At 46.5% G+C, this 16,127-nt stretch overlaps 1 protein-coding gene and 1 pseudogene across 3 annotated transcripts in view; one reads left to right on the top strand and one right to left on the bottom strand.

Annotated features, from left to right (window-relative positions):
- Positions 1–16,127, bottom strand: part of Nipped-B (Nipped-B cohesin loading factor) — a 625,968-nt gene that overhangs the window by 246,752 nt on the left and 363,089 nt on the right. For all 3 annotated transcript variants that reach the window (XM_068373859.1, XM_068373861.1, XM_068373860.1), the window contains exon 15: positions 13,695–13,959. In XM_068373859.1, the coding sequence (XP_068229960.1) occupies positions 13,695–13,959 (265 nt within the window). The remainder of the gene's footprint in view (positions 1–13,694; positions 13,960–16,127) is intronic.
- The window catches only part of LOC137640390 (uncharacterized), a 3,077-nt pseudogene continuing 1,015 nt past the window's right edge, over positions 14,066–16,127 (top strand).

Genomic DNA, 16,127 nt, shown 5'->3' with positions numbered 1-16,127 from the left:
TTAACTCTTGCAAATTCTATCATTGATTTTACTTTATTCTTTGACAGTTTATACTGTTCTAAAGAGCTTTGATCTTTGACTAAATCTCTCCTGTTTCTTAAATGATCGCGGTTTTTCATAGCCTCTTTGATTTCAGTGCTTATCCAAGGAGCCGGTGGCCTGTATATTTCCTTTGTTTCCGTTGGTGCAACTATTGCTATACAAGTATTCATAACCGTTTTTAAAATAAACGCCTGTTCATTCACATCGTCTGTTTGGAGTATTTCGTCTAATAAATGAGTGTGGTTTCTAAGAAGCGTACAAAATGATTCTTTCGTATAATTTTTTAAGCTTCTAAATGTTTTTACTTCTGGGTAACGTTTAGGTTTACGAATATCAAGAGTACAGAAAATACGATCATGATCCGATATGTGGGATTTTACTACACCTGATGAAAGTACCATATTGATATTATTCGTTATTATAACATCAAGAAGTGTTTTAGAAGTCTCCGTTATCCGAATAGGCTCTTTAATTACTTGGTTCAAGTTCTCCATATTTAGTATTTTTCCCAGTCTAGAATATTCATTTAGCAAGTCATCATTCAAGTCTCCAAGCACTAACATTGGATGTTTTTTTAAGAAAATAAGATGGAACATTTCTTGAAGATAAATAAACGTCTCCCTAGAGGAATTTGGATGCCTATATATACAGCACCAACAATAAGCGATGGTAGTTTCCTACACTGTACTTTTACCCAAGTGCTTTCAATACCCTCACAGCATTCCAATTTGACATCTACCAAAACTGCACCAAGGTTATTTCGGACATAAATACAAGTGCCACCACTGTTGCTTCGGAACAAATTAAAACCATCAATATTTACATATCTGTCAGGGATATTTTCTTCCAGCCATGTTTCACTTATGCACAAGATATCAATATCCCTTTCATGAGTCAATAACTTAATTTCCTCTAAGGATGATATTAGTGATCTCGCATTTGTGTGTTCTACATTCAGTTTACCTTTTCTACAGATGGCCCTACTACCTTCTTTGCCAGTTTCCTAATAATAGTTATTCTGGTTTTCATACTGACAAAATTTGCTTTTGTGCCCTATCTGTTCGCAGGTGCCACATCTCAGCTTGTGGTCAAATCTACATGTAGCTACTTGATGGTTTCTTTCCACACAGTTAAAGCACCCATGCACTGTATTTCCCTCTCCCACTCATTTGCTCCCCCGGTACCCTTTTTCATATCTATGTCGGGATGAAAAGGAATTATACCTTATTTTGCTCTGGTTGTCTTACATACATTTCTCTCCGGAATTCCTTATTATGATTTACCATGTTCCTGACAGCGTTACGACGCTCTACTCTATTCCAGGTCTCGGGTTTGTTGTTTTGAAATTCATTAGAGGCCCTCCTCATGTGTCTATTTGAAAAAATTCCCTTATTTTTTGAAGGTATCATAGGTGTAGACTCTGAGCACAGTTTCTCCCAATTTTTACTTAATTGAAAATGGGTACAGTGTTTAGATATTGCATTCAAGAGAGACTCCCCTGGTAAGCTCTTCCACAGAGTGGTGGAGCGGAAGAGCTAAACAAGACTCCTCCATGATCTCAAAATACCTCCTCTGTTGAACACGAGCAGGTGGGAGGAGCTTGTTGCCAGCAGTGGAACGGCTGGAGGAGGCAGGCTCGGAGAGCTGGCCCTCAACCTTATCCCTGGCACCTTCACCCCTTGGGACCAAGGCAAAGCCGCATTGGCCTTTGTGGGTTTCTGAGTGCCAAAGACTCGGTCCAGGACAGTGTCCTTGCCCTCATGAGGGGCGATCTCAGGGTCCTTGAACCCGTTGAGATGCCTCATCAGAGTCAAAACTTGCCAGAAGGCATGCTCTGACTCTTGCTGCTCTCCTCCTGGTGAATTGGCAGCAAAGTCTCCTGTCCCCAGATGCTCTACTTGGGGGGACACGTGGATGTTTTCATGGGGTCTCGCTGGCTCTGGTTGAATCTTGGAAGACGACTTCGGGATAGTCTTCGAGTCCTTCGGTTCCCTTCTACGAAGGATGCAGGACTCCAGCAACGAAGTCTGAGGGCTCTTCTCCGCCCCAACACGGGACGATTCTCCTACTCGCGGTGGGGTTTCTCCCATTGGTGCGACAGCTCTGATAAGGGACCCAAACCATGGCTGCTTACTGACAGACGCAGTGTCAGAGACTCCCACTGGAGGGAAGGGGATCGGGCGATCCTTTGGAGTAGATACCACAGGGCCTGCCTGAAAAGAAATAGAAGAAGATTGGTGCCTAGACCTCTCTGAAGACCTCCCCTCCTCCTGCGAGCGTGCTGTTCTGCTTGCAGGAGAGAATGAGAGAGAGAGAGAGAGAGAGAGAGAGAGAGAGAGAGAGAGAGAGAGAGAGAGAGAGAGAGAGAGAGAGAGAGAGAGAAGAAGATGACCTGATTGCTCTCCCTCCTTTAGACTCACGTTGCGAAACCTGGAGGGAATCAAACTTGGGCTTGCGCTGGCGATCGCGCGGGGATGAAGGCGCGGGCGCGGGGGCGAGGGAGCGCGCAGGCGAGTGCTGGCGACCAAGAGAATGACAGCGCGTAGGTGAACGACGGAGCGCAGGCGAGCGATGACGCACAGGAGAGCGATGGCGAGCAGGTGAGCGACTGCGCACAGGTGAGGTTGCGAGTGGGCACGCAGGTGATCTTCGGCGAGCAGGTGAGCGACTGCGCACAGGTGAGGTTGTGCGTGGGCGCGCAAGTGATCTTCGGCGAGCAGGCTCGTGGGCGTGCTGGAGAGTGATGGCCCGCAGGCAAAGAGGCACGCAAGCGTGCAGGTGCGCGATCTGGAGAAGACAGATGGGGCACAGGACCAGCAGGCATAGAAGCGCGTGAAGGAGACTGCTCGTGGGCGCGTAATGTCCCGTCCACCTCTGGAAGTGCGCACGGTAGGAGCTGGAACCTGTGGGCGCGAAGGTGACTGCGCGCGATGGCGCGTAGGCGAGGGTTGACGAGAGGGCGAGTTCCGAGGGCGCACAGGTGAACGCTGGCGAGAAGGCGAAGGATGAGGCTTCCTTCCTACGCCCAGATCCGAAGATCATGGGCGCGCAGGCGAGCGATGGCACGTAGTTACGCACTGGCGTACAGGGGAAGTTCGCTGGCGAGCTGAAGATTGTGAGCGCGCGTGGCGCGTATTAGGATCAGGGCGCACAGATGTGCGCTGGCGAGGAGGAGATCGCTGACGCGCAGGAGAACGCTTGCGAGCAGGAGAGTGCTGGCGAGCAGGAGAGCGCTGACATGTCAACTCTGCCATAGATCGCTGGCGCGTTGTTTCCGGCACAGGATGACTCTCAGCATCAGCAGGAACAGGAGAGCGCTTTAGAGCAGGAGATCGTGGGCGCACAGGTGAAACCTGGCACTTAAGGGACTTGCTCACATTGTGAGACAAGCCCTTTTGCCCCGAAGGGACCGGTGCCCGTTGGATAACGGGGTGTGAGAGCGCCCACTGCACATCAGCTGCCACGAACGGTGAAGGAGGATCAGCAGGTCTGGCAGGCGTAAGAGATCGCAAACGATCTGCAGAGGTCCAGTGATGCGGCTGCAACGGTCGACTCACGTCGAGGAGGATCCTCTGCGGGGGACGGAGAGGGCGAGGAGCCGAAGAGGCACCTCCTAACTCCCTTGTGAGGAGAAGACCTCTACGGCGAAGAGGAGGGCGAGCCTTGCGACGGATACGTCCTCTGGGGGCAAGAACACCATCGTCGGTCCTCCGAAGAGGAGTCTCTGTCAGTGAACTCCCCCGAGGGGGAGAATCACCTGCAGGAGAGACCGTTGGACTCAGCTCCTCCCTCAAAGGATGTTCGGAGGGGGAAACTGAGTCTTCAGCAACATCAGCACCCGTCGGAAGCCTCTGCCACAAGAATGTCGACGATAGACAGAGGGTTAACCTCCGCTATCACCAGCGACTGTTTGACAGCTGCGCCCAACTGGATCAAGTCAAACAGGGCTTCCCTGGAGGGCGAACCCTTAAGCCCCAAGGAAGCCCAAAGCTGCAATAAATCATCATTATACACAGAAACAGATAAATCCTCCCCCGGAGGAGGAGGAGGAGCTGCCTCGCTATGGGAGGCAACTCCCTCTCCCGAACCCCGAGGTCGGTCAACAAAAGAACGGCCTACACTACCACTCGACGGCCTCTCGCGAGAGACCGATCGAGCGGGAGCTTCGGAGGAGGTTCGGGCAATGGAAGAAGATTCCTTGGAATTTTCCTTCTTCAAGGAAACCCTTGAAGGAGAAAGATCCCACTTAGACTTCTTTCGTCACCGGGAAACCTCTCCCACTGGGAGGTAGACCACTCCCTGCACTCACTGCACACTTTATCTTTACCACACTGTTGACCTCTACAGAACGGACACAAGGTGTGAGGATCCATCTCGACAGCCGACATGTAAGTCCCACAAGGGCGGTCGGGTAAACCAGGGCACTTCCGCATGATAAAGCGAGGCCAACTTCCAACCCCACAAACTGGAAGAGAAAGCAAAAAAGATTAAGGCTGTCAATGCGAGGGTGAGAGCAGACACGTCTGACCATCACCCGAGCCAAAAGCGAAGTGAATTAGTTCAACGGTGTGTGAGGGGGGAGGGGTAGCTAGCTACCCCTCCCCTACCCCCTCGAGTTAACCCTCGTTAAAAATCTAATGGCTCGTCATTCAGCTACGCCGTAAGTAATACCCTATTTAAATAGCGTGGTTTGTATTTCGGTTACGGAACAAACTGGTACTTTGGATTATTCAAACATCAAAGATTTACTTGTGTTTAGATTAAACGATAATGATACGTACTCTGCAAGGTAACTTGGAAACCAGTTCATGCGAGTAGTGTGACTAACGTAATACATCATACTCATCATCTCTCTCTCTCTCTCTCTCTCTCTCTCTCTCTCTCTCTCTCTCAGAACGGGACTAACTTTGGGTTTTGAATAGAATTGTTAACATTTCAATAAGTGAAATAAGGACTTTCCTAAATAAAAAGTTTAGTATTACTGTTATTTCCTGCTACAATCACTATATGAATTTCAATTTAGGTAGTCGCCAACTTACGATGGAGATAGGGACTGAGAGACTCGTCGTAAGTTGATTTCGACGTATGTCGAACTGAAAAAGTGAAGTTTCGATAGATTTATTATGATGCGTCATGATTCGGCAATCATCTAAGTCATATTTTATCAATATTATCTTACTGTATATTATTTCATTCTCTTGTTTAGTAGGATATCATATGCTCTAGTAAAGTATTTTTGTATTCTATTTTTCAAGCGAGGACCCTGAAGGCTTGCGGGGGCATGACTGTTCGAAGTTGCGGATCAGCATGGATAACTGATCCGAGGCACCTAAGTACCGGCCTTTCAGCTTGAAGACCTTCCCCAGGGCAGCCCTAACTCCTTTGACTGCTGGTACCGAGACCTTCTTCTCCATCCTCAGGAAGATTAGGTAGTCTGCTATCAGGGGAATGGAAGCCTCCAGTGGCTTCACTCCCTTATTCCTACACCATTTGCAAAAGCTAGCCCACTTAGCCTGATACACCGCAGCAAAGGATTTTCGCAAATAACCGCAATGTAGGAGGCCACTGTACCCGAGAAACCATCTCTCTTCAGCAGGCACTCGATAGTCGCCATGCGTGAAGGGAGAGCACCTGCGGGCTTTCGTGGAACCTTAGGAAGTGCGACTGACACAGGAGGTCTTCTCTTGGAGGAAGAGGCCACAGGGGATATGACACTAGAGCCTGAAGGTCTGCGAACCACTCCCTCTCGGGCCACCACGGAGCCACGAGGGGTCATTCTCGCGCCCCTGGACCGGAGGAGCCTGTTCAACACTCTCCTGAGGACCCCGAAGGGTGGGAAGGCGCAGATGTCCATATTGTCCCAAGAGTGCTGAAACGCGTCTTTCATTTCGGTCCCTGGGTCTGGTACTGGGGAGCAGTAGACCGCAAACTTCACGTTCAATTTCGTCGCGAACAGGTCTATCTCAGGGGAACCCCACCTCTCCAGGACCTTCCCTGGCCACCTGAGGGTTCGGGACCATTCGGTGCTTAGGACCTGGCCCTTCCTGCTGAGACCGTCCACTATGACGTTTCGTTTTCCCTGAATCAACTGAGCCGTGAGGTCTGTGTCTCCTCTCGGCCCATTCCAGGATATTTTCTGTTATGAGGCAGAGCTCCCTAGAGCGAAGGCCTCCCTGTTTCTTGACATACGCCACCACTGTGGCGTTTTCACACATTAGAGCTACCGTCCTGCCCTTTAGCTCCCCTTCGAAGATTGACAGGGGCCTCTTTATGGCAAAGATCTCCAGAACGTAGATGTGGAGAGCTCTCTCTGCCTGCGACCACTGGCCTTGTGCTGTGAGAGGCCAGGTGGGCGCCCCAACCCACCTTAGAGGCATCCGTGAAGAGCAACGTCTCCCGTGGGGGGGAATCGATCAGCGGGGTGCCCCGCCTGGAGTTCTCCGGCAGGGACCACCACTGTAGGGCCAGCCTCCCATCGGGGGACAGTGGGACCACCTGAGTGGGGGAACCGGTCTGGCACCAGTGATCCTTCAGGTTCCACTGAAGGGGCCTCACTTTGATCCTGCCCTGAGGAACCAGTTTCTCTAGGGAGGCTAGGTGACCCAGTAGCCTCTGCCAGTCCTTGGCCCTCATAGGGAGGCCCTGGAGAAATGGCCTGGAAATCTCCCAGAGGTTCCTGATGCGCTCCTCGGAGGGGAAGGCCCTCTCCAAGGTCATGTCCAGCTCCATCCCAAAGTATACCGTCCTTCTTACTGGTGTCAGCTGGGATTTCTCCATATTTACCACGATACCCAGCTCCCCACAGACGACTAACAGAGCTTCCCGTTGCTGTTCCAAGAGTCCCTCTGACACTGAAAGCAGCAACCAACCATCTAGGTAACGCAAGAGTTGGAAGTTGCGATTGTGCGCACACTCTGACACCAGGGAGAACACTCGTGAAAACCTGAGGGGCCGTGGATAGGACGAAGCATAGGGTGGTGAATTGGTAACTTACCTCACTCCACTTCAGCCTGAGGTACTTCCTGCTTGAGGGATGGACTAGGATCTGGAAGTAGGCGTCCTTCATGTCCAGGGGAATCATAAAGTACCCTTCCCTTATGGCCGCCAAGACCGACTTTGGAGTCTCCATGTTTAACGGGGTCTTCCTGATAGACTTGTTCAGGGCCGAGAGGTCTATCACAGGCCTCTAACCCCCCCGAGGACTTCTGGACTAGGAAGAGTCTGCCGTAGAAGCCCAGGGAGTTGTCGACACCGGTTGGAGGGAGCCCTTGAGCAACGTGGCGGAGATCTCCGCCTGGAGGGCTTCCTTGTGGGAGTAGTCCCGGGATGCAAGGTGTCCACCCCAGGGACTCTTACCAGGGGAGGGGTTTCGTCCAGGAAGAGGACCCTGTAGTCTTCCTTCAAAACACACCCTGTCCATGGGTCGGTTTTGGAATTCTCTCAACTTTGCCAATGTTTTTGGAAGCATCCTCCCACCGGTGGCAGGGATAGTGGAAGGGGGGGCCTCTCACCCTACTTCCTCCTAGGAACCCGGGCTCCTCTGGCTCTCCTGGAGGAAGAGGACCTGGGCTTGAAGGGACCCAAGAATCCTCGAGGGGCCTTGAAGGAGGGCTGGTCGGAGGAGTCCCAGAACCTGCCTTCCTTCACGAGTCTCTCCATTGTCTGCTCCACCGGGATCTCTGGAAACAGACCTTCCCCTTCCACTGGGGAGTTCTTAAGCAACCTGGGGTCTCTGTCCAGGATCCTTGAGCCAACTTAATGGCTTTGGTCCCGGAACGGAAAAGCTCTCAGAGGTTCGGGCCTGCTTCGTAGGAGAGATCGTGGCTGGTGTGGAAAGTAGCCACTGCCGCAGACAACAAGTCCAACCAGGACATGGCGTGGGACAAGGACCAAGCGTAGGCCTCCACTGACAGGGTCTCCTGTAACGAGAAGGCCTGGCCTCCTTAGGCACCGTCCCCAGGGGCCTGTCCACCGCCGTGGCAAGTCAAGATCCCTGGGCTCTTCCGCCTCACTCAGGTTGTTCAGGTCCCAGATCCAGGCTAGGACCCTCCCGAACATCGACATTTTCTCCGGTATTGTGTCCGGCAACACCAGATCCCATCAACTCAAGCGGGGAGATCCGTATCAAGGAGAGCCTCTGGGGGAAAGGGAGCCGTCATGGGCTTGCCCGCCTCACTCGAACGGGGCCTCACCACACCTGGGGAGCTCACACACTTAGGTTCCCGCTGTGGGGTCACTGGGGGACCCTTACCCACTTTCGGCCGCACGGGGCCTGCCGCTAGGCGGGAGGTCGATGGACTGGCCGGAGAGCCCAGGGAGTCGACCATGCGCTCCTCTCTCCTTTCGGGGACCCCCGTCCCACGGGCAGCCCCTGCTGCGGTGGACGGTGAGGCTCGCTCGTCAAACCTGCGGGGGTAGCCGAGGGCTCCACTCAAGCGGGGAGACCAGTATCGAGGAGCGCCTCTGGGGGGCCCGGGAGCCGTCATGGGCATGCCCGTCCCACTCGGATGGGGCTCCACCATGCCTGGGGAGCTCACACCTCTAGGCTCCCTCTGCGGGGTGACTTGGGGACCGTTACCTAATCTTGGCCGCACAGGGCCTGCCGCTAGGCGGGCGGCGGAAGGACAGGCTGGAGAGCCCAGGGAGTCGACCATGCGCTCCTCTCTCCTTTCGGAGTCCCCGTCCCACGGGCAGTCCCTACTGCGGTGGACGGTGAGGCTCACTCGTCATAATGGGGCCCCACCATGCCTGGGGAGCTCCCACCTCTAGGCTCCCTCTGCGGGGTCACTGGGGGACCGTTACCCACTCTTGGCTGCACGGGGCCTGCCGCTAAGCGGGCGGCTGATGGACAGGCCAAAGAGCCCCGGGAGTAGACCATGGGCCAGCTCTCCTCTCATGGACCCCCATCCCAGGGGCAACACCTGCTGCAGTGGGAACGTGGGAACCCCTACCAACCTTCCTTGATGAATGGGAACTGCCAGGTCTGCAATGCCACCTGTTCCTCCTGCTGTTGCTCCTGCAGCAGCTGTGCCGCCTCCGGGACGACCTAGAATATTTCTAAAGTACCTCGAGGAAGACCGTGAACAGTTCCTCTTGCACCCCCTGCGCCTTTTCCTCTTGCGGGTGGAGGAACTCTCCAAGGAGGTCCCATCCAAAGATCGGTCTCCGTCAGAAGAAGAAGAACGCTTGGCTCTCTTCTTTTTGTGAGGTTTGTCGTCCCGCCGGGTCACTGACCCGGTCTTCCCCACCATGGGGGTTGCTGACCCCACCGAGGGAGACGGTTCGGGGTGGGTGCATCGCACTCCGAGGTCTCCTTCGTCCCAAGGCTGCTCGTCGTCTCTCGGCGAAGTGCCCGGGGTCCTTGGCACCGCGGAACAACATTGGAAGAGCCCGTCACACAACGCTCACGATATAGATCGCACGTTCCCGATGACGGACCTGGACGACACACAGAGAAGGCAGTTTGGTTACCGGGGTTATGGCCGGAACCGCTACCAAGGGGGGCACCTCCACACCACGAGTTTGAGCTACAAACTCCTCCATGGAGGGGGTACCCACAAGGCGCAAGCGCGCCCACAAAGATAATAACAAAGGATCCGCCACAGGGGCCTCACCCGACGAAATAACGGGCTCAAATATCGGTTGAGGCCCAGCAACAGACTCACCTACATCCCTGCCATGGACACTGGGGTGACCTTGGGGACTTCACCTGTACTGGAGTCGTCCTGGCAGAGGACAACTCTACCGAAGTTTCCCTCGACTTAGTACGTTTCTCCTTCTTGGCCTCCTTCTTCTACATCCCGACTAACTTCCATTGCCAGTTGGGCCAAACGACGCATTCAGGGCAAGTAGCATCTTTCGCGCACCTTTGTCGCCGACGCGTGGAACAAAGTCTGCGGGTCAACCTCTTCCTTGGATAAGAAAGCGCCACACGCTTTTCTCCGCAGAAGGCCCAGGGCAACGACGATGACCCTCCATCACAGGGCAATGATACACACACAGAGAAAGATAGGACACCGGGAAACACAAGGAGACCACGAGGTCAGGGTCAGAGCGGGAGCGAGGTCGAGACGTGTGAACGTTGCGACCGACCAGCGAGAACTGAGGACAAGATGGCGGCCGGGTCCTGGCCGGGCATTGTGGGGGTGGGAATTGAATAATTTTGTTCAGAGCAGAGTGGTTTTATACCAGCCCTCCTATAAAAGTAGTTTGAGGTAAGTATCTCTTGTCAGAACAAATAATAGGAGGCATGGGAGACTCCATATTATTACCAATATTAGATAATGGGGATGAAACACAAACCATCATAGTGATGAATGCACAGGGTTTAGTCACAAGTAACTCTAAAAGGAAAATAGAGTTCTTAGAACTAACCCAAATTGAAAAAATAAATATATTAAATATAAGTGAAACATGTATTACCAAGAGACTGGCAGTGACGACCAGATAAAGGGTTTCCAAACATATAGATCAGACAGAACAAATAGGAATCAAGGGGAACCGCAATATATGAAAGAGACATAAATCAAGGAAAAGTCTGTGAAAAATACAGCAACATAGAATGTGAGTTGATTGCAGTAGAATTTGAATATGAAAAACTAGTGAATATTGTAGTTTACAGACCCCCAAAGACTAAGGAGTTTGACATAATAATAGAAAAAAATAGATGATATATGTACTGTAGAAACCATAAAGACTGGAATATACTCCTATCCGGAGATTTTAACTTTCCTTTCGTGGATTAGAAAGAACTGATAGAAGAAAGTGGTTGTATATATACTGTACATATAAAAAAGAGAGTAATAGTAACGCAGAAGAAAAAAAAGAGGCAATTTGAAAAGCTTCAAGATATGCTATTAGAACATAATATACAACAAATAAACCACATTCCAACAAGAAAGGACAATGTCCTAGAATTAGTATTTGTGAATTTGGTGAATTATGTTAGAGAAATAGTGTATAACACGGGAATTTCCGACCACAATGTCATAGAATTAATAGTCCATTCCAAAGCAAGTAAACGCAGAGATAAACAATGCACAAAACGATGTGAAGGATATGGAAAATAAAATTTTTATACTAAGAATATAAAATGGTCAGAAATAAACAAAGAATTGAACAAAGATTGGAAGAATGTATTCATAAGTGATAATATACAGGTAAATACGGATATACTGTACAAAATACTGAAGAAAATAGTTGAAAAATATGTACCGAAAAAAAAAAATAAACATCAGATATGCATATCAAGAGACAGAAGGATCTTATTTCAGAAAATTAGAAAGTGGAAGAAAAATCTTGCAAAAGAAAAAAATGTATGGAAAATGAGGGAAATAAAAAGTAAGATAAAAATGCAGAACAAAATATTATACAATCAAAAGAAAATGCAGAACAAAATATTATACAATCGAAAGAAATTGAAAAAAAGGGACTTAAAAGAGAGGACACTTAAAAAAAAAAAAAAAAAGTACTTTACTCCTATGCAAAAAAGATGAAAATTAGAAATAGGCTCTCTCAGAATTGTAGGACAGTTAACGAATAAAAAAAAGGAAATATGCAACATATTAGCAGAAAAATATAAGAGTGAATTCACGCCAAGATATGTGAATGAGAATAATGAAACAGAAATGAGAGAAGAAAATGTTGACTATCTAACGGATATAGATATTAATGAGGCAGATATTGTGCAGGCTATAAGCCAAATTAAAAATGGATCGGCGGCCGGACCAGATGGAGTTCGTGATTTTGTTAAAAAAAACTGCACACACTATTGCAAAGCCGCTTGCAATACTGCTAAGACAAAGTGTCGATATGAGGGGGATATATTTTGAACATAAATTAGCTTACATAACCCTATTTTTAAAAGTGGATAAAGACTAAAGGCAAGCAGTTATAGACCTGTTAGTCTAACATCACATATTATCAAAGTGTATGAAAGGGTAATAAAAAAGAAAATAATGAATCATATGGTTAAAAAGAATTTATCTAATATAGGTCAACACGGTTTTGTGCCCAGAAAAAAGTACACAAACCCAACTGATAGCACACTATGAAAACATATACAAAAATATGATAAATGAAAAAGACACAGATGTGATCTATCTAGATTTTGCAAAAGCCTTTGACAAGGTAGACCATAATATATCAGAGAAAAAAAATAGAAAGCATAATATTGTGGGAAAGATAGGAACATGGGTAAAAGAATTTCTGCAAAACAGAAAACAGATTGTGGTTGCAAATGACGAGAAATCAGATGAAGCTCAGGTAATATCTGGCGTGCCACAGGCTACGGTATTAGCTGCACTGCTATATTATGATCTCAGACATAGACTGTAATGTTAAAGACTCTGTAGTGAGAAGTTTCCCCGATGACACAAGAATAAGTAGAGAAATTACTTGTGATGAAGATAGGAACTCATTACAAAGATCTCTCTCTCTAAGACTCTGTAGTGAGAAGTTTCCCCGATGACACAAGAATATGTAGAGAAATTGCTTGTGATGAAGATAGGAACTCATTACAAAGATCTCTCTCTCTCTCTCTCTCTCTCTCTCTCTCTCTCTCTCTCTCTCTCTCTCTCTCTCTCTCTCTCTCTCTCTCTCTCTCTCTCATTTTTGTACTTTTCTATTATAAATCAAAAAATGTATTCTAACATAAGCAATTACCAAATATTTTTATTTTGGTTTTGTTGTCAACTGTTTTCAAGGTGCCAACGGTATCATGCTTATGCTCATGTATAGTCAACAGAGTATTGTTGATATGATTTTGCTCCTTATCACGTAATCCTCGAAGAAAAAAAAGAGCACAATTCAACAAACTCTAGACCAGTTTCTTATTAAAATGCTTATCGAACAACAGACGAATCAGCTGTTGACGCTGACGATCCACAGCCATCTAACTACATACGCAATGTAAATAAGGTATTGAATGTAAACATTGATAAACTTAACAACCAAGTTCAATTCATCCTATTTGCCAAATAATTTTTTAAAACTTTATTTGTTATTCACCCTTACAAAATCTTTCTATTTTATACTATCTTGGAGCAAACCACATTCACGAATAAAGAGACCGTGATGTACTGCAAACAAGCTAAATTGTAAACATCTACAGTACATTTACAATTAGGGATGTACATTTATTCGTAAAATAAAATTACTTATTTCGGTACATTGAAAACTGAAATTTAGTTGTTTGTAAACTTAAATAGATCCTTATTAACCATATATTATTCAAATTGCATTTATAAATAAAATACAGAACTGGGAATGGTTATTTGTGGTTTAGCCTAGTGACAAGTAAATTCGTCTCGTCATTTTCAATTTAAGTCGCCTCTACTGGAACCAATTACCGACATAAGGTGAGGTATACCTGTATATCTTTCATTCAAAAACCAATATTTCACCATACCAGGGGTTAGAATGAAAAGCACAGTCCTCGGAGTATTGCAAAGGAATAATGCTACCTCAATATATACAAAACTATATCATAATATCCAAACTATACTTATGATAAAACAGCTAATCAACGTTCAAAGTTTCAAATATTACTCTATGACTTGCATGGTACTGTAACCATGACTTTCACTTCATAAAAAACACTTCATTAGAGTGAAATCATTACTTATAAATACTAAAATAAATCAATCACATACCTTTCCTCTTTCTTTTTCTTTTATTATGGCTTCCAGATTTCCTTGTATTGGATGGGGGTAGGGGGCCCTGCTTCTGTCTCATGATTTCCGTATAAGACTCTCTGTACCATTGGCCAATATAAAAGTGTCTGGCATGTAGAAGAGCGGCTTCACTACCAGAGTTCACAGCCAACCAATCCAAAAGGACTCTTTGCAGAAATCTTGTTCTTTCTTCTTCCTCATCACTAGGTGCTTCATTCTCCTTGGGTTTTTCATGACTACCCTTCTGTGAAACAATAAAAATGAAAATTGAAGATTCCAAATATTTTTCCAATTTACGATAAAATACTTCAAGTTAATATATGCTTAAAAAAATAAGGGCAAGAAACTATATGCCTATTAACATCATAACTTCAAATTCTCAGTATAAGGTCAAAATGGTGTCATCTGGCAAAGTTAGAAGGCATTCTAATAAAGCACAAAAATTTTTTATTTAAACAAAATATGAACTTAGGAAGTGGTGTGATTATTCTTGTGCAATTCCATTCTCTTTCTCAAGAGCCCCTAGCATATAACTGCGCGACCAACTCGATTAATTCTTCCAAACTAACAAATTACTCATAACAGTTTCCCAGTTTAGGCAATTCATATAATTATTCAGTGCTGCCTATAATAGCAACCCTGCATATATATATATATATATATATATATATATATATATATATATATATATATATATATATATATATATATATATATATAGGGTAAGGGGCCCAATGGTGACGCAGGGCCCAATGGTGACGCAAAAAAACAAAAAAAAACGATAATTTTTATACTAGTAATCGTAGGAACATTCTCTAGGTCAGAAAATAAAGGCTGGAGCATGTTCTTTTCACTCTGAAAATTGTATGAAAATATATCGACAACTTTTTTTTCGAGGACCGAAAATGTACAGTTTTGACCTTTTCTGTTGTTTTTCTTAGCTAAACGTAAGGATTTTACTTTCTACATTTGCTTGCATCAAGACCATGTGTGGTAATTTTTGTTAACATTTGTTATTTCAGGGTACTCTAAGGTGGTTGGAGATAATGTTCAGAGAATATTAAGACCAATGAGTGATTAGTCTGGGTGTGGCTGAGGGAAAACTAAGTGCGTCACCATAGGGCCACCAAATCGTGGTGGTCTAGTGGTGACGCACATTTTCAAAACAGCTGTACGAAGGTCTAATACACACCAACATGAAGAACAATATTAGACCTTTCAAACATAGGACAGAGAGCTCAGAATCACTTACCATAGATGAGCAATCAATCCTTGAACATGGGGCATTTGGGGCCCTATGGTGACGCAGTGAGCTGGCCATATGGTGACGCGCGTCACCACTAGGCCATGCGCACTGCGTCACCATAGGGCACCACTTTAGAAATGATTATTTCATGTCTAGTTTTCTTTACAGATTATAAATTAAGTGTTAACAGGAACAAAAAGTAAATATTATTAAAAGGAAATTACCCAAGTTCAGTTAAAATGGATAAAAATACTGTTAAAAGTCGGCTCTTCCCAAGAAGCCAATATACTCAGAAAGACATAGATGATGCTTTGGAAGAAATTAACACGTGGGTAAAATATGAAAACTATTGTATTTTTTCCTTATAATGAAATTTGCATGTTGAAAATAATGAAAAAAATTACCTAGCATAACTCCTCTCTCTCTCTCTCTCTCTCTCTCTCTCTCTCTCCTAATCTTTACAATTGTTTCAGGTATGGGCTGTCAATAAGGGCTACTGCAAAGAAATATAATATCCCAGAGGCCACACTTCGGCACAAACATACTGGCCGGACTCCTGTCAGCAAGGAAATGGGGCCTAAATCTCTATTGACAGAAGCTGAAGAGGCAGTGCTAATGGCTTACATCAAAGGATCTTTAAGGAGAGCACAACCCGTCACTAGACAAAATGTTCTTGATGCGGTAACTAGCATTTTGGAGAATGAGGAGGAGGAAGAAGGAACGCACAGGAGAAGACCTTCCTCATTTGATGCTGCTCCAAAGAGGAAATGGTGGCGGCTTTTCCGGAAGAGACACCCTGAAGTTGCCATCCGCACCCCTGAAACCTTGACCACCTCTCGCCATAACATCAGTGAGACAGTGATCAGGCAATGGTTTGCTGAAGCAAATACTTATTTTTCTGAGGAAGAGTTATTAGAAGCATTACATGATCCTTCACGCAATTTTAATATTGATGAATCAGGGTTTTCCCTGTCACCAAAACATGGGAAAGTTTTGGCTATCAAGGGGGAAAAAAATGTTTTCGAAGTTAGTGGTCCTAATTACAAGGCCAACATAGGCTATCTGTGCTAGCAACTGTAAGTGCAGATGGGAGAGTTCCGCCTCCCATGATAATTTATCCAAGAAAACGGATAAGTTATCAAATGGCGGAACAGTTTCCAGAAGAC

The sequence above is a fragment of the Palaemon carinicauda genome, chromosome 5 (assembly GCF_036898095.1).
Source record: "Palaemon carinicauda isolate YSFRI2023 chromosome 5, ASM3689809v2, whole genome shotgun sequence".
Taxonomy (NCBI): Eukaryota; Metazoa; Arthropoda; class Malacostraca; order Decapoda; family Palaemonidae; genus Palaemon; species Palaemon carinicauda.
Note: the sequence above shows the minus strand (reverse complement) of the source record. Positions and strands in the feature narration are given on the sequence as shown.